Source organism: Hemicordylus capensis, chromosome 1 (assembly GCF_027244095.1).
Source record: "Hemicordylus capensis ecotype Gifberg chromosome 1, rHemCap1.1.pri, whole genome shotgun sequence".
NCBI classification, from domain to species: domain Eukaryota; kingdom Metazoa; phylum Chordata; class Lepidosauria; order Squamata; family Cordylidae; genus Hemicordylus; species Hemicordylus capensis.
In genome coordinates, this window is record NC_069657.1 from 139,973,359 (window position 1) to 139,999,899 (window position 26,541).

Sequence of the window (26,541 nt, forward strand, 5' to 3'; positions counted from 1 at the left end):
TTACTGCTTGAGTATCAGCTTCCCAATACATGTACTGGAAACAAACTACATAAATCATGTATCTATTCCCCAGCATTATTTTGCACATTCGTACCCTTAGCATAAGATAGTATACAAATTCAGCATTTTGAACTGCAACTTTGCTGACATTTGAATGCCGTGTGCATGCTGCAAACAACAATGCACACACACTAGCCCCAACACTAGTCCTTGCATTTCTGAAGTGTTAGTATTCTTGCGTAAGAGCACAACTACTGCAGAATTCTCCCAACACTCTGGAAGTGCTCCGTTACAGCAGAAACACATCTCTGACCTCTCAGGGGGCTTCCAGAGCACAGGGAAAACTCTGAAATAGTTGTGCTTATGCGCAAGAGCACCTTTGTGCTTATGGCAAGAGCATGAGGACTAGCATAGGGGCTAGCAGTGTGTGCATGCAGTTGTTAGAAGCACGGATGCTGTGTTAGTCAGGATGTTTGTAACTACCAATAACTGAAAGTGAGAGCAGCTTAAACTGCATTTTATATAGTAACACTACCAATAAATGGAAATGAGAGTAGCAAAAACAAAAACAAAAAAAACCCCACCATCAAACAGGAATATATTTTTACCTACCATGTGGTATGAAGAAGGAAGAGGAAGATGGCTGGTAAAACAAGGTCATCACTGCCTACAGACCAGCGGCGACGGAACACCACAATCCCTGGCATGGCTAGTGGGTCTGAAGAGGATCACCAGGTACAACACTCACCATCTGGAACAGAAGCCCAAACATCAACTAAACAAGTTGTTTCCAACTCTCTCAAGAAGAGTGCCAGGCCCCACAACTATTTCATTTACTTTTCCATGAAGACAGAACTCTTTTGATATTTCACACAACTTCTTTACACATCACATATGTGGCCCATCCTTCCTCCAAATTGCTCTTGCTTTCATTCATGGGAATGATCCCATATTATCCTCTCACAACAACCCTATGGCTAAATTAGGATGAGAAAGTGACTGGCCCAAGGATTTTAACCCTTTCCAAGTTGAACACAATGTCCACTACACCACAATATCCACTACATGCACTCACTGAGCTTCTTTCTCAACCTATATCCCTAAATCAAGGGCAGCAAGCATACAGATGGTAGCTTTTCAGAGACTTGGAAGTGGTAGCAGTCAATAACAGGAGTACACTCATGCATTTTTTGTATCCTATCATGGACTCTGCTTAAATGGATGTTGAAGGTTTTCACAGAATTTGGCTGTTCCCCAAAAAAGCCAATATTAGCTCCTAGAAGGATGACCAGTGCTGCTAACACACACGCACGCATGGCTGTCATAAACACCCATTGTAATAGGCATGATGAGTAACATACATTCTTCTCCCACATATACACAAAGCAGAAGAAAGTGTGTGGGTGGGGGAGTGTGCAAATAATTCTCCACATGATACGGCATGTAAAACTGACAAGACTGATGCTGTGTGCAATCCAGCTTAGTTCGTTTAATCTCTCCACAGACTAGAAGGCGACTAGAAAAAAGCACAATTAGGGATGTTAAAAAAAAAGTTTCTTCCCCTTCCTGCTCTATCATATCTGTGGTTATTAAACAGACACTTTCTATTTCTACTTTTAAGTAGACTGTAGCCTAGGGAAGTTCATGCCACAATAAATTCATCCCTGGACATCTCATTCTTCCACTAATAGACTAATGAAACTACTCTTCTGGAATTCGTCCCCATGGGCAGATTTCTAGATTCTTTGGACACCCTCATTTAGAGCGATAGCTGATGTGTGACACCTTTCTAGTGTTGTAAAGAGCCATTATAAGGATAAAGGGAAACACAATCACCGAGGGAGGATGCATTAGCTGAGACGTGTGTAACCCATAGTAAGTGTCACTAATACTGGTTGGATTCTAGTTTATAAGATTAGCTGGAATCTTGTTACAAGGCTCTGTATTGGTAAGCAATCTTTTCAGGATGCTGTGAAAGCTTTTATCTGCCTATGTAACAGTGAGGCATTTCGCATCTTTTCTTCATATTGTATTACTGTTACACAGTTGTAAAACTGTCATTTAAAAAACAAACATAGACTAGGAGCCCTTCTAAACTTTGGACAACCTTAATATGCAAGTAAGCTATTCACACGCACAGGCAAAACCGGGCTAAGGAAGCCCAGCCTGGTTTTGCCTGAATGTGTGTACTGCTGGGATTGTGCGCGATCCCGGGGGCGCTTCAGTGGCAAACCCGCCTCTGGAGCCACCCTCTTAAACAGGGTTAGGAGAGTGTGTGCTCTCCTAACTCATTTTATTGATCCTCTGCCAGCTTCAGCTAGGGCCGGCATACTGCAGGGCTCCTGACTGGCCTCAGGGAGGGGATGGGGGAATCCCCATAATGCACAGCACACTTGCATGGTGCACTATGGGAATTCTGGGGGCAGTTCTGCTAACTGAGCAAAAAGGCTTTTTGCAGTGGTGATTCTCTTATATTTAGCAGAATGAGAGCAACTGGCCCTATCTAACCCCAGCATAGCATCCCTCCAGTGGCTGTTGCTGGTGTCTACCTTAATTTTCTTTGTAGACTGTGAGCCCTTTGGGGTCAGGGGATCATTTTATTTATATATTATTTATTTTTCAATGTAAACCACTTTGAGAAATTGGGTTGAAGAGCGATATATAAATATCCATAGTAGTAGTAGTAGTAGTAGTAGTAGTAGTAGTAGTAGTATGTCCCAGCACCCAACACTCGGAGCTAATGGCAGAAGGCTGCCTGGGCAGCCAAGCAGGCCACCCAGCAATAAGAAGAAGATCATCCGCAGGGGAGGTAAGCTTTTCAAAAAGTCCTATGAAGATGCCTACAGGCCTCTGTAGCATCTTCAGAGAACTGCCAAAACTAATGTTTGCCTGTAAAACAAGACACTGCAATAAGCAGCAAATGCAAGTCACATTAGAAAGGCTCTTGATTTTGCTTCCGCGTGGTAGGGACATTGTCCTGTCCCTGTTTCACACAAGGACCCACAAGCCGTAATGTAGCATTTGAAGATCAAGGCAACTTGAAGCTGCAGGGCCTCAGATAGCTCTGAGTGAACTATTTGATCAAACTGGGCATTTGTGGCTCTCAGTACCCCTTCTAGTGACTCCTCAGCAGAATTCTATTACCAAGAAGTATTATTAAGAGCACAGGCATTATAGTTACCACGGCTATATAAGCCTCAGCAGACATGGTAATTGAGCTAAACTGTTGTCACGCATATTCTTTTTTATTATTATTATTATTATTATTGATGATGATGATGATGATGATGATGATACATCACTGTTGTGTGATACGTTTGATTGAAGAAAATGTTGTGGAAGGTGTCTAAGGGGCTCACCCCACCTCCCGCTTTCTCTGGAAGATATTCCATGATGCATCACTTGTTGTTTAGGAAGTACTCTGCCCTCTCCCAAAAAGGGTAGTGTTACACACACTGCTCAGACAGACAAGGGACACCAGTAAGAGATAACCATGGAGATGCAATACCTAGATAACCCCTGTAAGATTAGGAATTCTGGCAGTCATCATTAGGCAAATGCTCTCTCTCAGATTGTTTTTCAACACTCTAGCTAGCTACAGCATCTGAAAGCATTAAGGTTTTCAGTAAGTTCCACTGCATCACCAGGTCTAAACAAACTGGGATTGAAGAAAATAGATTTCTGGTCCAAAGATCTAATTATGTAATACCTCCTTGATTTGATAGGGTAATGATCTCCTATATCAGATACATATTTGTAGAATGCACATAGTCCAAACAACAGAACTTCATAACAGGAAGGTTTTCTATGTCTGTGCTCTGATTAAGATCAGAATATTGATATTGTAGAGCAAGATATCAGAATATGACACCGGGATTCTTCTGCTGTATGTCATTCCATGAATAATTTGTCTGCAAGCCTCCACGGGGAGTATGTCACGAGAACCTACAGAAAAGCATTCTGCTAGAATTTGCGAAGGGCCAGAAAAGTGACCAGGTGGAAATGCTGAGTTCTTGTGAGGCCTTTAGGAATGAATCTGAAATCCAGAGGGTATCATCATTCACTCTGTGAAGGCTACTCAGCCAAATCCTTCAAGATGTCACCCAGTATCTTTCATGGGGCTTTCAATATAATCAGCCATGGACAGCCTGGCAGGACATGGATTAAGGGGTACTGCTTTTCAGGGATTCTGATTCTATCTGTTGGACAGATTCCAGAAGGTGGTGCTGGGGGACTCCTCAGTGTTATGGCATCCAACTAAGTTCTACATTGATGCTTAACATCTGCATGAAACTGCTGGCAGGGGCTTGCTGGTGACACTCAGTTATCTATCTCAATACCATCACCAGCAGGAGAAGATCTGATAGTCTTGAATCAGTGCCCAGAGCTGGTGCTGAGATAGATGAGGATTATCAAATTGAAATTAAATCTAAACAAGGCAATGGTTCTCCTGGAACCGACCTGAAAACGGGCTGTCGCCCTACTCTGGATGGGACCATGCTCCCCTTGGAATAACAGGTTTGAACCTCGCGAGTGGTCTTGGACCCAAGTGGATGCCCAGGCAGCCACTGTGGCTGGGGATGCTTTTGTTCAGCTTTGGCTGGTACATCAACTGTTCATGTACCAGAATCAGGCAGGCCCTGCCATGGTAAACCACAGCTTTGTTACCTCTCAGCTACACTACTGCAACATGCTCTATCTGGGACTGCCTTTGAAGACCCTTCAGAAACTACAGTTGGAACAGAATGCAGCAGCAAGGGTCCTAACTGGCACTGGGTGCTCAGACAACATGATCCTCTTTTGTAGTGTGATTCCAGGATGTGAATCAAGTTGCTAGTTACAGGAAGTCCTCTTTATTCTTAGGTGTCCCATTCCCACCTATTTCTGCAAATAGCAAAACCAGGAATAAAGAAAACATAACTCTGTGGGGATTTGGGGTTTAGATTCCTAAACACACTGAAGTTTGCTGAAAACCACAAGAAAAGGCGGGTGGGTGGGTAGCAGAAATAAGCATAGTACCTCCAGCTCTCCAGCAATGCCCCACCCCCGCCAACTCCCAAATCCTCTGGTGTTTGTGTTGTTTGCAGAAAGAGTCATAAAATGGCTCCGCACTACAAAATGGCGGCAGGAAATGATGCTGGAAGTCATTTTTGGCCACCCAGGAACTGCAGATAGGTGAAAGCAATGAAATTCTTGCCCCACAAATAAAGAAACTTGGTCCCTCTGACCCAACCGTGGATAAGCAAATCCACAAATGGAGAATCTGTGAATAACTAGGTTCTCCTCTATTAACTTAAATCCCTAAATTGTTTAGAAGCTAGATGCCATCTGAAGCTTGGCTGGCAGTGATGCACAGACAAACCTTCTCTGTGATGGCCTGTGCCTTCTGGAATTCTCTCCCCCTTGATCTTTGGTTTTTACCCACTGACTACTTTTAAGCAGCAGTTGAAGTCACTCCTCTTTCAGCACATTCTTGCGGTCTCCCATTATTGTTCTATGGTTGTGATTTTTTAGGGTTTAAAACAAGTAGTTTATTGCTGATGTTAATTGTATCATGGCATTTTTCTTTTTATTGTAAGCTGCCTCAAGTTCCTTGGAAAGTAATAAGGATGGGAATCCCTAAATAAGTTTCTATTTCTCTTTCTATATCTATATATAGCCCTCCCTGTACACAAATCACCCAGTATATGCATATTTACAGTGTCACCATTAGTGCCTGGCACCATCTACTGTACAAGCTTTGCTAAGGCAAACAGAGGTTAGACCACAGCACTAACTAGGATTTGCGCCGAGTTGAGAAATTAACCAGCCTGCCTGATAACATCCATGACATGCCTGATCATGGCCAGAGTAGCACTTTTCTCATAGAAGAGATATAGGAATGTACTCAAAGCTGGAGGTCTTCTACTAGAGTGATAACAATCAATGTTTGGTTGCAAGCATTTTGATCTGGAAATTCAAAGAGCTACTGGGTAATATAATTTACTTTACCACTGACATCACCCATCTTGGATTTTTGTCTGGGATACCAGACAGAATTCAAGAGGACTCCTCATCTAAATTTAAATGTCAAAAACGAAAGACACACAATCAGAATGTGATGCTTTTATTGGTCCAGTTACAGTAAGTATGTGAAGTCACCTGACTAAAAGGAGAGATCCTACTAGGGATGCGCATGAACCAAGGTCCATGCACAGGTTCGGTGCCGCTGGGTGGGGGGAGCGGCAAGTGGGATCTTTTAAAAAGAGCTGCTGTCTTCCTCTCCATGCATCTCCCTGCTGTGATGGTGCTCCCCACAAGAACCCATGTGCAGCAGCGGCAAGCACATGGTGTCCATACATGTGCGGATATCATGTGTATGCTGGCGCCGCATGCGGGTTCTTGGGGGGATTGCCGTCACAGCAGGAAGCTGCATGGGGTGGCAGACAAGGAAGGACCTGCTATCCTCCTTTTAAAAGATTCTGCTCCCTGCTCTCCCCACCCAGAAGCACAGAACCAGTTCAGAACTCGCCTGAACCAGCTTGGCATGAACCTGTGCACAAACCTCAGTTTGTGCACATCCCTATGCCCTGTATGCTTCATTGCTCTGAGTACAAAAGCTGTACAATACTTACCTCCACAGCTTCTTCACCTAATTCTCTGCTCACCATACAATTTGTTTGAAAATTCTGATGTGCGTGTCACATAAACAAGAAACATGGTTTGTCCTCCCCCTGAAGAACAGATCTCCCTACAATACTTTGTGAAATGATAGAGCTATTATAAACTATTGCTCTGAGACTCAGGGCCAAACACAACTAGCATAGCAGCTCCTTTCATGTTTAAAGGGCCCATTTCTCAATACCCTTACAGCAAATAGCACCTGTGATTTTCAGTCAGTCTGTGTTCACTTTTGGGGACAGCTGCCAGAGGCAGACATTCTGAGAGCACATGCTGTAGCCAGCCCAAATCAGTTTTTTGCAAGCCACTCTGAATAACTCTGAATAGTTAGTGTCCAGCTGTTTCTCTCCTGATTCCTTTTTCAGAGACTTGGTTATGGCAACAGTGCAGTCAGGGCCTATGCAAGCAGCCCTTTCTACTTCTCACTGCATGTCAATCTGTGCCCTGGAATATATCTACTAAAATAATTATAAGGACAAAGCATATTGCTCCTGTTTACACCAGCTTCTTCCCTATGGTAGGGATGTGCAAATTGATTTTGGTACAAATAGATTTGTATCTGACTCTAACTGATTCAGGTGATTTGGAGACAAAACAAATCACCCCTGTGGTCCATTGGCTAGATTCGGGTCTGAATCGAATCACACCTGATTCGATTCGAGATTCAGATCCCTCCTATTAATTCCTTCAGATTCCCAGCTTTCATTTTTTAAAAAGCTAAGCTCTAGCTCTTGTAAAAATGGAGTTATGGAGCAAAATGTGTGGTCACCATTTTTCAAGTGTTTGGATTCTTTGGTGTATAATAACTTTCCTTCTATGAATCCCTATGAGAATTCATTACACACCTTCATTTCTTCTATTCATTTTGACTGTCTTTTTGACAATGCCAACTGTCAACTGCCATGTGCCAACTACACCTCACTCCCACCTGCAAAGCAGTGGGGTAATACTAAGTTTAGGCTCTTCGGTGCCTATTAACCTTTCCTAATAATGAATCCCTATGAGGATTCATTACACACCAAAGAGTCTAAACACCTCAAACATTCCTAAAATAAAAACTAAGTACCCAGTGGCTTGCAGTTGGGGGGTAGTTCGACCATGGGATGCCACTAATTTCCCACCCCCACCTGCAAAACAGTGGGGTCAAAATGAACAGAAGAAATGAAAGTGTCTAGTGCACCTAAGAATCTAAACACTTCAAAAATACCTAAAAAATAAACTTAGTACCCCAGTGTGTGGGGTGGTGGTGGTATAGTTTACACATGGCCATTGACAGTTGACACTGTCCAACGATAGTCAAAATGAAGAGAAGAAACGAAGGCATATAATGAATTTTCATAGGGATTTATTATGAGGAAAAGTTATCAGACACCAAATAATAATATTTCAATATTCCTAAAAATTAAAATGAGTACTGCACTGCTTTGCAGGTGGGGGGTGGGATGTAGTTGGCACATGGCAGTTGACAGTTGGCACGGTCACTGTCCAGTGACAGCCAAAATGAACAGAAGAAATGAAGGTGTGCAATGAATCCTCATAGGGATTCATTATGATAAAAAGTTATTATACACCAAAGAATCCAAACACTTGAAAAATAATGACTGCACATTTTGCTCCACAAGTCCACTTCTACAAGGGCAAGAGCTTGGCTTTTAAAAAAAGAAAAGAAGAAGAAGAAAGAAAGCTGGGGGTCTGTGTTAGGGTTAGGATATGGCAGTTTCGAATCCCCATTGTTTCCTATGCCGGAAATGTTTGAAATCAGTAAAAAAATAAAACAAATTCATTAAAAATCAACCAAGTGTCCCACTTCCTTGAAATTTGGGTGGTAGGTGGCACCCATGAGGACCTACCCACCACCCAAATTTGATGCCCCTAGGACCTTGTTAAGTGGTCCGAATCCTAATCGAATTGAAGCAAATACAAATCGAATCTGGGGTGATGGGGGTACATTTGGACACAAAACAAATCAGGGGTGATTTGTTTTAGGCACAAATGGAATCAAAAAAATTGATTTGTGCACATCCCTACACCCATAGTGTGTTCTGGAAAAAGGTGATACTGTTTGCACCGGGTCACAATGGAGTTACACTTCCAGGTTGACAGTGAAGAAAGTGAATTCCTCTTCATTTTCATGGGAACATCACCTCCCCATAATATCAGAAGGAAACTGTGGGAACTTCAGATCTGTTGGCTGGCGATACTCTTGTCTGCTGCTTGAAACTGAGTTGCTGCTTATTGATGAGTAAAGTCAATAGCACGGAAGGCTCTAGCATCCCACTTGAACAGAGATCTTCTCAACTGAAAAATGTACAACTGATCTGCCAGCTGAAGATATCTCAGTTTCTAGCAAGATGCCTCCCAGGCAATGGATCTACTCATCATGAATAAGGAACCCAGTTTGCTCTTTTATACAGCAGCCTGGGCTACTTGCTCATGAGTTGTTCTGCTGCTGCTGCTCTTTACTGCACAGTACACCTTCAAGGAGCAGCAGCAAAATATAGTGATGTGCACGGAACCGCACCTCCATGGCCCAGCACTGGGGAGGGGGACTCTGTAAGGGTGGGGGGTGGACCTTTAAGGGCAGGGGAGGGTGTACTTACCCCTCCTGCCGCTTTCCCCCCTCCAGCGCTCCCAGTTTTTAAGGCATTTGGGGCGGCAAGGTATCTCCCTGCCACCCCTTCCCCTGCTTCTCGGATAAAAGCTTCAGAAGGCGGACTGCGTGTGCACACACCACACACTCGCATCACATCTGTGCATCCCATGTATCACACGCGCCAATGTCTGATGCACGCACTGAATGCACGGAAGTGAAGCGCACGCACAGCGTGCACACGCGCAGTCCGCCTTTTGAAGCTTTTAGCCGAGGAACGGGGGAAGGGGCGCGAGGGAGGTACCCTGCCGCCCCAAATGTCTTAAAAACCAGGAGCGCTGGAGGGGGGAAAGCAGCGGGAGGGTTAAGTACACCCTCCCCCACTCTTAAAGGTCCACACCCCCCCCCCCAGTGTTAAACTGCCAAACCGGCCCCAGGTCTGGAGGCCCTTAGAATGGGCTCCAGACTGGTCCGTGCACATCCCTAGCAAAATAATCTGGCAGAAGCCGGAATCAGGAGGGGTTGGCTGTCCCTACTCCTCTCCCTCCCCAGAAAAAAATATTCCTAGTGTATACACACCCTTATTGCTCTTCAGTCCCACCCAACAGTGTCTCCCTTTAAATCCACCCTGATGTCCTTGCCAAGCTCCAAAAATAAACCTCAACAGTGATCAGAACATGCTCTCCTGTAATAGGACTGAGCCTATAGTTTCTGCCACTCACGAGCCACTCTGTTTTCTTACTCTACAACCAGCTTCCAGGATTTCTGGAAGTTGCCCTAATATATTCCTTCAATCTTATGTATTTATGGCCTAGCACCAATATAAATGCACCTCACTTCTGATCCACATTTCCCTCTAGTGTTCTCTTAAGCAATTAACAAAATAGGCAAAACCTAAATAATCTGATTTCTATTACCTACCTAATAAAATCTAATAAAATCTATTACCTACCTAATAAAAAAAATAATCTAACTTTGATTTTTTTTTTAAAGCACTCCTGTGATAACGGACAATATACACTTCTAATATTATCAGAAGACTTTTTCAAATGCTAACTTCAAATTCTAATCCAAACACTCTTGGCAGAATGATCTGAAAGCTTAGAGGAACTAATTTTCCAACAGCCACTCCACAGGGACTTTAATGAACTTTCAGCAAAGAATCCAACAATTATATTGTTGGAAGGTTTGCTGCTATTCTGAGTTCCCTTGTTATGCATCTAAGCTATTCATTGACATTCTGTTCTTTTTAAATCTGAGGACCCTCCCAAAAGACAGAGGCTCACATAAAGTGCAGTGCTCTGTCAGCCTTGTAGCAGATCATTTGAGCAGTCGTGTAAGAGCACTCTTGCGCAAGAGCATTACGCAAATGTAGTTGTGTAATAAATGGCCTTTATTTCCAATAGTCCTGTATCATGCAACTGCATTTGTGCAATTCTGCATTCTTGCACAATTGCACAAATGCTCCGTTTGTGCACAAAGGCTGAAGGAGTGTTGGGCAGTATATAAGCTAGAGGCATTTCTTTTCCCACTTCATTTCTTCATTGTGCTATGTTCTCAACCTGTATTATTTGGATTTTATCTTCTGTACAGACGGGCCATACACAGCAGCAAATGAATGAATGAACACTTATCAGAAGACTCTACAAGTAATTGGACAGAAATGCTAGTTGTATCCACTTCAGAAAAATTATCGCTACATTCTTCACTCAGCAAAACAAAATAACCCAATAATTTTAAACTGTTTAATGCACAATATAGTCCTATTTTTTCAAAGTTTGAGGTATGCCTCCCTACAAAGGTGCAGGCAATTGCTAAGGATGCTACAGATTCCTTGTTGACTCAATTTCTTTAGCCCATCCAAGTCAGCTTCTCTGCTCAGCTATCACCAATGTATCCACCTGATAATAAACTCACCTAAATTCATGCCACTGTTGACATGCCCCTGCCTCCTCGCCCCTCTTTCATACATATGCTCTTTTTCTTGGCATATCCCTGACTGGTTGAGCACCACTGCCAGCACTGCAGTCAATGCTGAAAGCCAACACCAGGCTTTGAAGTCAGTGAGCAGGAACAGCAGAACAAAGGACGGGCAGCCAAGAAAATGTGCAACAGTGGGGAGGAGAGCAAATAAAGCAAACCAAGCAGAAGGAAGAAGACGTGAATGGGCAATGAGCCAAGGAAGACCAAAGAATCATACAGGCAAAGGCATGAAGATCAGGGCAAGGAATCCGGAAGGTTGTGCACATGACCATACAGGCTGGAGGGCTGGCTCCTGCCTGCCTCCCCGCAGTTCACGATCTCCCTCTACAGTTCACTCTGATACTTGCCACGGCACATGGAGGAGGAAGTCCTCCAGCATCCCTCAATGCACTGCACCAGGAATGCAGTGCATTGAGGAATCCACCTTCAGCCAGGCACTCTTGAAGCCTGGCTCGGTTTATGCTTGGGCTGCATGTCGTCCGAGCATACACACAACCCTGGCGCCTGGGTTAAGGGTAAAGGCCGAGGTATAAAGTAGGATTGGTGGGGCGGGAGTGCCAAGATTTGGAGTGATCCCAGCATCCCACACAAGCAGCCTGATCTGGGTTGAGCTGCCCTTGTCTGGGTTAGGCTGCTTGCGAGAATAGCCTCAGGGTGTGTATGTTTGTCTGTTGGTCACTGCCATGATGGGCACCTGTCTGCGAATATAGAGAGAGAGTGCATGACTGTGTTACTTGTGTGGGTATGTATAGAAAGCTTGGAATGAATGCTCAAGTGTGCACATTTTGAATAACATTCACACATGTGGAATGAAGGAAGACTACAGGGACTGTGTGAACAAAAGTGTTAGAGGTTGTTGATTTTTACCCACAATAGGTAAAACAGCAGAGCACTAAGGAATGAGCACACACTCCAGTTACAGAGTAGGTAGCAGAGGATGGTTTGGATATTGCAGCTATTAAGACTGTAAGGACCTTTGAGGTACACAGGAAAAACCTACTTTTAGAAACAAGAAGGCAAAAAAGTTGGCCATCACAAAGCTAGTGAGGACCAAGATCTGCACATGTGCATTGTCCTCATACTGCCAGTGAACACTGGTGACAAAGAGAAGGATGTAGGCATATGTACCCCCTGGAGATGGGAGTTAGGCTGCAGGAATGTAATAAGCAAATTGTCACTTGCTTCTCTTTAGCCTGAAGGCATAGTGGGGAGGGGAGAGCTACCTTCACCAGCTCAAATACCAGGAAAAGGATGAATATTCATGGAGGGGCTGATTACTTAGGCTAAAAGAAAACAATACCAGTTAACATTCCCTTTAGTAAAGTAACATTAGTGGTAGCACTTAAGACTGCCCTTTCTTTTAGTAATTCTTGGAGTTTATCTCTGATTAGATGAACTCCCTATGAATCTCTTGCCTAACTGATCAAGCTGGATGCATGTTAATGGTCAACATTCCTGGCATTCATTCAATCATGCATGCATGCATGCATTCATTCATTCATTACATAATGTTACCCCCTTCCCATCAAAGAAGACAGCAAGAGTTCTTGGCCTTTTCTTCCCATTTTACAGAAGATTAGAAGATGGCGTTCACAGTGCTTTTTGAATAGCTGTGTAAACACTGAAAATATTAGCTGTCTTTTGTTGACCTCCACCAAACAAGCAGTTGTAATCTATAATCTATCTTGCATTTTACCATCATGAGCAATTTCCAGCAGTGATATTCCACAGCACACAAGGAACCCGAGGGCAATACATGTTTAAGAGCAACATGTAACCTTCAGGTTGACTTCATCTTAGCAAATATAATATTTATTATCAGGGCCCCGGAAATCCACTAGTCCGCTTGTCTGTGATGAGAGAAAAATGATGCCCGATGACTGAAAAAAATCCTAATGTACCAACACAGTTTGATGAGTAAAAAAATTTTTGTCTGGCTGGTGAACAGAGCAAACATTTCTTGACCCCTGTTTATTATATGGCTAATGACTGAAGCCCTGTTTTTGTTCACACTATTACATACAATGTGAAAAGAAAGAGTAAGACTAGATCCATTTGCAACTGACAATTATACATGTCCATGTTATCCTAAAAATGAGAAAGGGCAGATCATTTATGTTTTGTATGTGAGAAGTACAAGAATTCAGGAAACCATGAATGTATTCAAAATTCAAAGAACGTGTAGTTATTAAAACAGTGGGTTGTGCACTGAACATGCTCCAAAGACAGGACCAAAACTGAACTGTAGTTGTAGCTAGCTTCCTGCTTGGAAGGCGCCAAACCCCAGTTCCGGAACTGTAGTGCTCATAATACAGGATACAACAAAGAGAAAACAAGTGAAGGACAGGAAAAACACAAGACATCAGAGTTCAGCAGAGGAAAATCTAAAGCCTCAAAGCTAGTTATCCTGGAAGTCAATTCACCTCTCAGAAAAACCTTGAGTGGCCACCCACGTAGGAATGACAGCAACAAGCATCGGTGGGTGGGTCGGATGAGCTCCTCGACTGTGAAAAATAACCTTTCACAGTAAGGCCAATGCTACTTTTTCCACAGCCCAAGGAGCTCATCCTCCATAATATGGGACATACTCAAGCTAGAAAGGAAAATTTAGGGAGGAAGAGATGTGAGTTACACTACTTGTTAGAAAACAGTTCTGCCCAGGGTGGCTTGAACAGAGTGACAAGAGGAAATGTTGTAGTGTTTGATAAATAGTGTGATAGAAGACCACATAGCTACGTTGCAGATTTCTGTGAGGGGAGCACTGGCAAAGAAGGCAGCCAAGATAGTGGCACTGAGAATGGAATGTACTGGGATACCTCTCTGTACAGATAGGCTGAGGGCTTCATAGGCCAAAGAGATACAAGACATGATCCAGCTAGCAAGGGTATTCTTAGAGACCTTGGTACCCAGAGAAGACTGTTGGAAAGAGATGAAAAGGGAGTCCGAATGGCGGATAGCCTGAGTCTTCCAGATGTAGATGCACAATGCTCAGACATCCAAGTTATGCCAAAAACATTCTTTGGGGCGAACCAAGGATGGGCAAAAGGAGGGAAGTACTATATCTTGGGAGTGGTAAATGGAGGAGTTGACCTTGGGCACAAAGGTAGGGTCAGGTTTGAAGTTAATGGCATCAGGTTGAAAAAGGCAAAGTTCTTTACAGACTAAAAGGGCCTCAAGTTCCAAGACCCTATGGGCGGAAGTTATGGCAACAAAAACAGCACTTTGAGGGAGAGAAGCTTCAGAGAGATGTCCGCCAATGGTTCAAAAGGTTCTTTGGTGAGGGCATTGAGTATTTTATTCAGGTACTAGGAAGGGAATCTGTTAATCATGGGAAGGAGTAAGTTAGTAGCCCCGCCAGAGGAATTGGTGAAGGTGGAGATGTAGGGAAGATGTATTCCATGAATTGAGGTGAAGAACTGAAGAGAGCGCTGAGACCACTGTTCCCTTTAAGGCGTGCACGTGCTCACAAGTTTTTCAGTGTCCGCTCAGTTCATTTTAGATCCTGCTCAGGTTGAATTAGGAAGGCCCCACTCTGAATGCATGTGCGCACACAGTGCCTTGATACTGCCACCCAGAACAAAACTCATTCTTCACAGAGATTTAAAAAAATTAGAGGGACCACTGGCTGAGACTGGGCAAGGTGGCAAGGTGCTAGGATGGAGACCAATGTCCAAACCCTTTTGTAGGAACACTAGCACCTCGGGAATCCCGGCATGCAGAGGGTTAAGCTGTTTTCTACATGCCCAGCTTGAAAATGCCACCCAGGATGCCTGGTAGATTTGATTTGCAGAAGGATGCCTGGAGGCCAGAATGGTGTCTTGGACTGCCTTGGAATAACCATTATGGGCTAGGATACTGTGCTCAATTTCCAGAAGGAGAGTTGGAGCCACTGGAGTTCTGGGTGAAGAATGGGCCCCTGGGTGAGAAGGTCCGGGTGGAAAAGAAGACGCCAGGGGGGACTGACCGACAGCATCTGTAGCTCGGAGAACCAGGGTCTCCAGTAGGGATGTGCATAAACCTGTTCAGAGGCCCTTTTACGGGCCTTGGAACAGGTTCAAACACGGAGCCAGTTCGAAGTTTGATGGTGTATGTGTGTGTGCCGCTTTAAGGACAGGGGAGGGTACACTTACCCCTCTTGCCGCTTTCCCCCCGCTGGCGCCCATTGCTGTTAAAAGCCTTCAGGGCAGCAGCGTACCTCCCTGCCGCCCTCCTTGGCCAGAAATGGCTGGAACTTCCGGCCACTTCCAGCCGAGGAGGGCAATGGGGCAGCAGCGAGGTATGCTGCCGCCCTGAAGGCTTTTAACAGCAACAAGTGCCGGTGGGGGGAAAGCGGCAGGAGGGGTTGGTGCATCCTCCCCCACCCCTAAAGCGGCACCCCCGCTGCCTTTGAACCGCCCAGCCACGGTTCCATGCACATCCCTAGTCTCCAGGGGCAAAAGGGGGCTACGAGCAGAAGTTCTGACCCCATGTTGTGGAATCTTTTGAGAAGCTTGCCAATGATTGATGTTGGGGGGAAAGCGTACAGAAGGCCAAGTAGCCAGGGGGCTGTCAGGGCATCTGTCGCTTCTGCCTGTGGTTGTGGGCCAACATGAACAGATCTACTACTGGCTCCGCAAAATGGAATATGATTTGGGAGAATACCTCCAGGTGGAGGGACCACTCTGCCGGGTCTATCATTTGACGGCTGAGCCAATCAAATTTGTTGGCAATTTCCTTTAGGTGTTCTACCAAGATTGACATGAGGTGCCGCTCCACCCATTGGAATATATGGTTGGACTCCACCATGAGGGCCTGGGACCCGGTGCCGCCCTGGAGATTGATGTGGGACTTTGTTGTGATGTTGTCCATGTGGACCAGAATGTTGGTGATTTTGATATGGGGAAGAAAGTGAATGAGGGCTAGACGGAAAGTGTGAAGCTCTAACCAATTTATGTTGTGTTGTTGTTTGCAGGGATTTCACATGCCCTGTGCGAACAGACCATTGCAATGAGCTCCCCATCCCAGCAGATTTGCATCTGTGGTGCTACATGCTCTGGAACTTTCAGAAGGCCCCGGGACATGGCTGAGGATAACCACCACTGAAGAGATTGTCAGACAGACAGTGGTAGGTGAACCTTCTTGTGAGAGCAAGCCATGATGTCTTCTTGGAAGGGCAGGAACAGTTACTGGAGGGGGCGGGAGTACAACCTGACCATGGTGTGCATTCTATGCATGTAGTAATGGACCCCAGAAGTCGTGCCAGGAGAGACAATTCCACTGACATGCTGTGTAGGAGAGGGCAGATTAGAAGTTGCCGTTTGGGGCACCTTTCCACTGGAAGAGAGACAGTTGTTTGGGCAGTACTGAACACCCTCTCACCCCCAGATGTTGAAGTGTCTGAGATGGAATTAGGTGACTTTTCGATTTGTTTATCAGAAAGCCATGCAACTCGAGAGACCGAAGTGTACAATGGACTGCTTGCTGTGCTAGATGGAGGCACGGGGCTTTGATCAAAAGATAGTCCAAAAATGGCTAAATGTGAATCCTGCCCATCCTGAGGTGTGCAACCAGAGCCACCATCACTTTCATGAAAACCTTCAGGGCTGAGAAGAGGCCGAAGGGGAGGGTCCTGTACTGGTAATGGAGGCTGTCGTAGCAGAATCACGGTGGTGGCCTGGGAGAATCGGGATATGGAGGTATGCCTGGGCTAGGTCGATCGATGCAAGGAAGTCCCATGGAGCAATGGCTTGGTTCCAAGAGATTCCATATGAAATTTCTGTTTGTGGATGAAGCGGTTGAGATCTAGAACAGCTCTCCAGGATCCATCCTACTTTGGCACTAAGAATAATAGAAAATAAACGCCTTGCCATAACTCAGTCGATGGCTCAGTTTCAATGGACTGGATCTGAATCAGATGAAGGATGGCCTGCTTCATCTTAAGGTGTTTGGTTAGATTCTTGGATTTGGGAGACATGAAGAGATGATCTGGAGCGGCGGGGGTGGGAAGATGAAATCCAGAGTGTAGCCATGGGTGATTGTTGAAAACACCCAACAGTCATGAGTGGTGGCCTCCCACTGGTGGAAAAAGTGGAGAAGCCTTCCCCCTACTGGTAAGGAGTCATTATTTCCGGGCAGACTGGTTTTGTGTAAGGGGGAAGTTTGGGAAGATTGTACCCTGAAATTGCCTCCTCCACAGTGTTGCCACTGGTTTCACCAGGAGGGTCTGTAGGCAGCGCCACGATTATCTCTGGCAGGGGCAGACTGCTGTCTGGAGAAGTTCCTGTATGGGTGAAAGGACTGGTTGTAAAAACCAAAGGGTTTATGAAAATCCTTGCATGAGAATGGGAGCACTTTCTTTTTACCCTTCATTTCAACAAGAATCGCGTCAAGGTCCTCCCCCAAAAGACACGCACCCTTGAAGGGTATGGCGGACAAGTTAATTCTGGACCCAGAATCCACATTCCAGTGTTGCAGCCATAGAGACCTTTCACTGCTATCCCAGAGGCCATAGCCCTGGCTGTGTGTTCGATGCAATCCACTCCAGACTGGAATCTGCCATAAGGGCAGAGACTTTGGCCAATTAATTAAGTCCCTAATGTAATTTGGGGTTGTCTGGGGGGAGTAGGCCAGCTAGCTCTTTGATCCAAAGCATAGAAGCTCTGGCAAAAATTGAATTAGTGGAAGCTGCTTTGATGACAGTAGCAGCAGTTGTATGGGACTTGCGTAGAAGAAGGTCACATTTGTGGTCTTCAGAGGTTTTGAGTTGCTCAGTAGGTCTAGGTCTGGCAGAGGAATGGGGTGTGGGTAAGGTGGGAGGGGGTGGCAGTGCAGGCAACACGGAAGGGAGAACAGGCGCCTGAGGAGGAGGAAAGGCAGGCTTAACAGGAGGAATTAACTGCACTTTGATTAACGAGGCACACTGCCTGGAAATAAAATCCACCAGCCCAGCAAAAACATCGAGTGGGGGGAAGGGATCCTTGAAAGGCAAGGGGATCTTACTCACGTCCCCTTCAGTCAGATGACTTGGCCCCTGCAGCGGGGCAGGCTGCTCAACCGGCACTGGTGGCAGCAATGTGACTGCGGGTGCTCTGGAGGCAGCGGTTGCCAAGGAACAACTGGAGCCCATGGCAGCAGATCAGTAGGCTCCTCTGAGGGCTGCTCCGGCCACGAGGGGAGCTCTAGATTTTCAGAGGGCTGGCGAGGAGTTTCCACTGGCTGCTCAAGTTGGGGCGACTTGGTAGGAGCCTTCTTGATATTTTCGGCCATTGCCTCCTTAGAGGGCAAGAGCGGGGGCACTGACTCAAGCGGGAGTGCCAGTTGTTCTTCCTCCATAGCTGGCAAGCGGCGTGGAGCACACTCTTCACAAAACGCTTGGAGAAGCAGCCACTCGCTTAGTCAAACAGCTGATGAGGGCACAGGGTGTTTCTTTAGTTCCCCGCCTTGATTGCTTTCCTCCAAATGCCTCTTCTTTTTAGCCTTTTTAAGAGCCTTCCTAGAGGCCTCCACAGCATTGCTGTGGGCAGCTGGGGGGTTGTGTGCAACACACTCCTGGCTAGGCGAGGAGGGGTTGAGTTGTCCCTGAAGGGGACTCTTTTTTATGAGGCCGTCCTCTGGCCTCCGATAATGGACCCTCCTAGAGGGAGCTCTCTAGAGGGGCTCCAGCACGTGAACGCTGCATAATGGCAATGGAAAATGAAAGTACAAGCCAATGAGACTAAATGAAATGAAAGGAGAATTTAGATAAATTTAGAAAAAAAATAATACAACTTCCTTCCCACCCTAGCACAATGCTAAGGGAGAGGAAGGAGGAGGAAGAAAATGCCAAGCTAGCCACAAAAAAGTAAATATGAACAAACAAAAAGAATTGCAGGAGATCCTTCACAGCCCTGTTACTAGGAGCAAGACAGGTCTCCAGAACTGGGCTTTGGCGCCTTCCAGGCAGGAAGCTAGCCACAGCTCCAGTTCAATTTTGGTCCTGTCTTCAGAGCATGCTCAGTGCACAACCCATACAATGGAGGATGAGCTCCTCGGACAGTGGAAAATGAATGTTTATCATAATTAACTACCCTGATCACATATAACAGTGTGGTTAAATTACACACACACACACACACACACACACACACACACACACACACACCCCTACCTAATTAATCTGTTAGGTGAATACATGCTTTGACTACTTAAAACAGTAAATTAAAACCACTGAGGAAAGAAGAACTTTGTGCCAAAATTAGAGCATGGACAGCCAGATATAAAGCCACAGAAAGGCTTCCACTTGTACAAAGGGAAAATCCATATATTATGCACGTGGGCGGGGGGAGAAGTGTGCTGTCACTGAAAGTGGGTCCCCAGAGTCAGAAAGCAAAAAAGGAAAAGGGTAGGAATAAGAAATGCTTACAAAGCATGTAGTCCAGTAGAGGGGCAGAGCCACCATTGGGCCAATGGGTTCAAAGAACCTGGGCTGCGCCCAATCAGGGGCAGTGCCTCGTGGCCCCAACACGCCCCCTGCGCTGGACATCAGACACAGGGGTGCTGGTTTAGCTCCCAAGCGGGGGCTGCACAGCCCCTTCAGGAGCTAAACTATAGCACAGCCAGGAGCAGCTCTTTCCTGCTAGGGAAGAGCTGCTCCTGGCTGCACTATGAACGCAACGCCAGCCTAAGTAGCCCCTGAAAGGGCCGCGTGGCCCCTTCAGGACTAGCAGCCAGGAGTGGCTCTTCCCTGCCTTTGCAGGGAAGAGCTGCTCCTGGCTGTGCTGCAAAAGCAGCGCCAGCCTTAGTTCAGCTCCTGAAGGGGCCGCACGGCCCCTTTGGGAGTTGAACTCCAACTCCCGAACGGAGTCTCAAGGCTCCGTTTGGGAGCCAGACCATGCCCCTCGCGTGGCTAGGCCCCACGTCTGACATCAGACACGGGGGTGGGGTCAGCACGGCCGCCGCCACAGCCGCACACAGGCCGCCGGTGGTCAGGCTCCACCACTGGTCCAGTAGAAGCACATACTTCTGCCCCAAGAAGTTTTCTTGGTAAAGTCTGTGTCCATGAATGTAGACGTCATGAGTGAAGGAGGAATCAGCATCCCCTCCCTTCAGCCACTGAAAATCCCAGGAAAGGGCAGCTTGGTGGCTGTCTTCCAAAAAAGCCAGTCAACATCATCACCACATCAACTCCCTCCCTCCAAGACAGAACCTTCATTGGGTCTGTTCCCATCAAATGAAGTGGGGGTCATGGATCCCTCATCTCTTTCCACATTTTCACCATACTCTAGAAGGAAGAGACCTCATTTCCAATGCTCAGAAGACCATTTGTGAATTGTGGGAAGAAGGGCTGAGAGTGAAAGTATGCAATGCTGTCTGTCACAGTGAGAGAAACACAAAGAGAGTTCTCAGACATCCAAGTGCAGCAGGACAGAAGCCACCTCATCTCTCTCATTGGAAAATGAGAGCAACTTCTGTATGTGCCATCCAGATGTGATTTCAGAATTCCCTAGAGCCTCCCTCTATCAGAGTATCAGAAATCCTCTTTCCCTGTAATAGTTTGTATCAGAGACATAGTTACTGGAACAAGGACAGGAAAAGCTCTGGGCTATTGGCTCTCCTTTGGCATCCTGGAAACAAAAGGGGCGCATAAGAAGGGCCATCTTCTTGGTCAAAGAGAGAAAGGATTGTTCAAACGAAGCAGCCCCTTCATGGCCTTTTCAGCCACTGATTCTCTATTACACTCTCCAGGGTATGGCAGAAAGTGGAGGAGGAGAAACACTGCAGGATACCCATTTGTAGGGTGAAGGCAAAAAGAGGAAGAATGAAGCCTGTTCAAGTTACACAAGAAGAAAATTAAGAACTTGGCTTACACATATCCTATTATATACATATCTCATGAGCAGCCTAGACCAGGCAACCTATCTTGGCCTTGGCTACTCACGTGGAGCGCAAGGATCCGTGCAGATCCTGGCACTCCCGCCCAGCCAAACCAGACTTTTAAGCCTGGCTCTTAGCCAAAGTTAAGGGAGTGAGGACTCCCTTAACCTAGCTGATGGGATTGTGTGTCTCCTTGGGCCAAGACACAGAGATGGGTGCTTAGAGCACCCATTTGATGCGGAATCTCCCAATGCACCACACAGTGCTTTGTTGTGGGATACCCAGAGGCCAGGACAAGTTGTCCCAGCCTATAGAGCTCCACGCTGCCTGGCATGGTCCTCGCTCCCAACAACATTTGAAGGATCATTTGAGGGGAAAGTAAGGTTTCACAGCCTCCCCCCCGCCCCCCACATGATCGTGTGAATAGCTCCACAATGTGCAACCCTAGGGTCAGTATACCAGCCTGTGGCCATCCACTCTTATTAGAATTAGTACAGAACTTGCTGACCCCACACAGAGCATCTGTGCAGTTGTGCACTGAGCCTGTGGCATCCCCCCATAGCACTCTTGCTCGCTCTCCCTCCCCCCACAGCATTCTTGCTCGCTCTCCCCTGAAGCTTGCTCACTCTCTTCCCCCTGCAGCTTCCCCCCCTCCACAGCTCTCCCCATTGGGAGGGCCAGGGCCAGGCCATCCCACCACCGCCTCCCACCTCCTCCTCCCTGCTGGTAGGGCTTTGCCCGCCGTCTGCCCACCTCCTCGCCGCCACAATTATTTCTCCCCACCACCGCCTCCTCTTCCTGGCCGACGGGGCTTCGCCCGCCGTCCACCCACTTCTTCTGGCCGGAGGGGCTTCGCCTGCCGGCCCTCCACCTCTGCATCCTGACTGCCACCATTATTTCTCTCCGCTTCAATGCTGGAACTCTTGCATGCTCTAGAGCATCTGTGCGTTAGTACTTGATTGCTCCCCTCACCTCAGAAATCTCCCCACCCTCACCTGAGCTGCACTCCTGCTCCTCCTCCTCCATCCCGTTGCTTCCATCCCCCTCACCCTTCTTGGTCATGGCTGAAGCATTGCTGCCGCCTACTGGCCAAGCTGCAGTCCCCTATCCCCAGAGACCTCCCCACCCTCACCTGAACCCCACACCTGCTCCTTCCTCCAGGAGCAGCAACCTCGCTGCTGCCACCACCATGGCCGCTCGTTCCCCCCAGTGTGCTGACAGGCCTGGGCCCATCCCTTGTCTCCCTGCCTCCCTCTGACAATGGCCTCGGTAGCCCCAAACAGCAGCAGTGGTTGACTGGGCCCTTCCTTGCTGCTAATGCTGCCATGGCCGCTCATTCCCCTCAGGTTGCTGACAGGCTCAGGCCCGTTCCTTGCCCTCCCTTCTGTCTCTCTTCCCTCTCCCTTCTTTTTCTCTTTCTCTCTCCTCCACTCGCTCTTCCCCACTCTTACTTCCCCCCTCTTCATGTTTTTTCTCTCCCTCCCTCCCTCCCTCCCTCCCTGAGTTAACAGATTTTGTTCATCTTGTTTCCTCATTTAATTCACACAACGGCATCCTCCTTCTCCTGAAGGGGCTCTTTCCTCCCTCACGACCTGTCTTTTTGCAGACCCCTGCCTGCTATCCTTTTATATATACAGATTCCTCTCCTCTACAATCAAGAACATCTTCTGAGCAGTAACAGTTGCATTCCAACTGTCCTTAACCATCACAGGCTCCTCCTCCTTATCTGCATAGGGAATCCCCACTGCCCAATCACTACAGTGCCACAGGCTCTTCCTCCCTATCTGCATATGGAATCCCCACTGCCCAATAACCATGGTGCTTCTGCTCTCACAGGCTCCTTCTCCCTATCTGCATATGAAATCCCCACTGCCCAATCAAGTGCTTCGGCTTGCAAACTCTGTCAGCCAATCTTGTCCTTTCTACCACGTCCCCACGCATGGCCCATCTTGGAGAATTAATAATATAGATTAATACAGCCTATCAGAATTAGAAGTTCAATTTTCTGATTAAATTGGAGAACACAGACAAACAACACAATCTACTTGAAACTGCCTATTTCCAGCTTTCCACTGTGGTTTCCAAACATCCTAGAATGAGGAAACTATTTCACAGAACCTAGTGGCAAAACATATGCTATGTATATGGATGGTCACAAGTTCAATTCCTGGTATCTCCAGTTAAAAGACAGAAGGGCTCAAAAAGACTGCTGCTTGAGGCTTGGAGAGCTGCTGCCAGCGGCAGCGCGGTCCCCGATCCTCCAAGGCCCCACCGGCTCCATCATGGAGCCGGCAGTCGTGTGGGCAGCCAATCCGGCCACCCAGGGCCACCGCCCCGCTCACCATCCCCAGGCGGGTCTCTTGGATCGTGAGACCCGCCTCTACTTCTTACACTGTAATATGCTCAGGGAAAGGTTAAAGAAATTAGGCAGGAATCTTTTAGAAGAAATTCTGAATATAATCATATTTTAACTGTTATTGTTCTCAGATCTTTAACACTCAATAATCAGATCAATAATTCCAAGATGACATCATGCCCAAGAGAAGCAGATCTTTCTCAGATACAAATTTACTAAGATGCAAATTTACCATATATGGTAATTATTCAGTAAAATAAATAATGTTGGAAGTTGAAATCCTATAAATTTCAAATTGTTCTTTTACTTCCCTTTTGCAAGCACAATAATAAAACACGTGTGTGTGTGTGTGTGTGTGTGTGTGTGTGGGTGTGTGGGTGTGTGTGTGAGAGAGAGAGAGAGAGAGAGAGATGTTCTTCTTAGTCTGACACTTTGCTTTTTCCCTAGTTCGTTTCTCTAGCATAATCTATTTTTGACCACTGATTCACAATGAGAGCAAGAATAACAAACATATAGTCTCATTAAGAAACACCCTGTATTAAAAAATATTTAACCAAAACCTTTACAAAATGATAATTTTCTGCAGTTGAGTGAGTGATGTAGCATATGGGTGTGTGTGTGTCTGTGTGTACGCATGTGAGAAAGAATGACAGTGTGGTCATCATGTGAGGTGGAGTCTGCTGAACAGATGCATATGGAAGAAAGAACAGGTGGTATTTGTGTATTCACAAGAGAAGAGATAACACTGTAACAGAAAGATGTGAGGAGGTGTGAAAGACAACTTATGGTGTGGGTGGGTGAGAGTACAAGGAAGCAAAAACAAGAGAAAGAATATCTGTGACACATTTGAGCAGTGTAGATTAACTGTCCTGAATTAGTGGGCTCTCCCTCATCCATGGATCTATAGTTTTTGAATAAAGTGGCTGTCAGGGGCAGAAATATGCTAACTCCTTCACTAAGCTATCCACCCCCAGCACAGTATCTCCAGTGACCGTTGCTGATGTTAATCTTGTGTTTCTTTTTAGATTGTGAGCCCTTTGGGGACAGGGATCCATCTTATTTGTTTATTATTTCTCTGTGTAAACCGCCCTGAGCCATTTTTGGAAGGGCAGTATAGAAATCAAATAAATAAAATAAATAAATAACCTCCTTCAGCCACCATCCTCAGAGAAACAGACAGGTCCCACCGCTTCCTGGTTCGTCTTGGGCAGGACAGCTCTGTGGAGCACACCACTTGCACACTTGGTTTTTCAGCCCGCTAGGGATATGCATGCTGAAGCCTACTATCCACATCTGCTCACTGCTGGGGTAAACATAGCACTGTAAATAAAATGAGGATTTGATGCAGTCAGAATCTTATCTTGTATCCTGTCACTGATTATCCCTGATCAATTTCCTAGTTGGTTTGCATGAAAGTTATTAAGGTCGTTCATGCAACCTGTAAGTGGGGGGGAAGAGGGAGGGGGTGGGGAAGGCAGGATTGCACCTACCTTCCTCCCAGACAATCCTGTTTGGTCTTGTGGCCGCACAGCTCACACACCCACACAAGCTGCATTGCCGGGAGTCATGTCCGACTCTGTGTATGTTTGGGCTGTGAGCAGAAGACTGGAAAGTAGCCAATGTAACAACAATTTTCAAAAAGGGATCCAGAGCTGATCTGGGAAATTACAGACTGGTTAGCTTAACGTCTGGTTCCAGGCAAATGGATGGGAAGCATTCTCAAGGATAAAATTGTTCAGCATACAGGACAGGCCCTGCTGAGGGAGAACTGGCATGGCTTCTACAAAGGTAAATCTTGCCTCACAAACCTTTTAGAGTTCTTTGAGAGTATCAACAGGTGTGTGGATAAAGGTGATCCAGTTGACACAGTGTACCTTTCAAAAAGCTTTTGACTAAGTTCCTCATCAAAGACTCTTGGAAAAAAACTTAGCAGTCATGGGATAAGGGGACAGGTTCATGTGAGGACTGGTAACTGGGAGGAGGACAAGAAACAGAGGGTAGGTATAAATGGACAGTTGTCATAATGGCGGGTAGTAAGAAGTGGGGTCCCCCAGGGATCTGTACTGGGACTGGTGCTTTTTAGTTTATTCATAAATGATCTAGAAATTGTGGTAAGCAGTGAGGTGGCCAGATTTGCAGATGACAGCAAACTATTTAGGGCAGTGAAATCCAAAAGAGATTGTGAGGAGCTCCAAAAGGATCTCTTCAAACTGGGGCAGTGGGCAACAAAATGGCAAATGCGTGTTCAGTGTTAGCAAGTGTAAAGTGATGCATACTGGGACAAAAAAATCCCAACTTCATATATACACTGATGGGATCTTAGCTGTCAGTCACTGACCAGGAGAGGGGCCTTGGGGTTGTGGTGGACAGCTCGTTCAAGTGTCGGCTAAATGTGTGGCAGCTGTGAAAAAGGCAAATTCCATGCTTGGAATCATTAGGAAGGGGATTGAAAATAAACCGGCTAATATAATGCCCTTATATAAAACTATGGTGAGGCCACAGAGTAATACATACAGTTCTGGTCACCATATCTTAACAATGACATTGTAGAACTGGAAAAGGTGCAGAAGAGGGCAATCAAGATGATCAGGGGCCTAGATCACCTTCCTTATGAGGCAAGGCTACAACACTTGGGGCTTTTTAGTTTAGAAAAAAAGATGACTGAGGGGAGACAAGATAGAGGTCTATAGAATTATGCACAGTGTGGAGCAAGCTGAGAGAGAGAAATTTTCCTCCCTCTTGCATAACACTAGAAACTGGTGTGATTCCATGAAACTGATTGCCAAGAAATTTAGGACTGACAAAAGGTAGTACTTTTTCACACAATGCATAATTAACCTATGGAATTCTCTGCCATAAGATGCAGTGATAGCCAGCAGCCTAGATGTCTTTAAAAGGGCTTTAGATAAATTCATGGAGGACAGGTCTATCAATGGCTACTACTCTGAGGGCTATAGGCCACCTCCAGCCTCAGAGGCAAGAGAACTTGCGTTTTGGCCGGTATAGAAATGTATTAAATACATACATACATACATACATACATACATACATACATAAGATGCCTCTAAATACAAGTTGCAGGGGAGTAACAGCAGGAGAGAGGGCATGCCCTCACCTCTTG

At 46.2% G+C, this 26,541-nt stretch overlaps 1 protein-coding gene across 10 annotated transcripts in view; it reads right to left on the reverse strand.

Moving 5' to 3' along the window:
- DAGLA (diacylglycerol lipase alpha) overlaps window positions 1-26,541 on the reverse strand; it is a 202,119-nt gene that overhangs the window by 73,538 nt on the left and 102,040 nt on the right. For 9 of the 10 annotated variants that reach the window (XM_053264107.1, XM_053264072.1, XM_053264092.1 and 6 more), the window contains exon 2: window positions 613-751. The exons of the other annotated variant lie outside the window; for it this stretch is intronic. In XM_053264107.1, coding sequence (XP_053120082.1) covers window positions 613-661 — 49 coding nt within the window. In that variant the 5' untranslated portion in view covers window positions 662-751. The remainder of the gene's footprint in view (window positions 1-612; window positions 752-26,541) is intronic. 10 annotated transcript variants of the gene reach the window in all.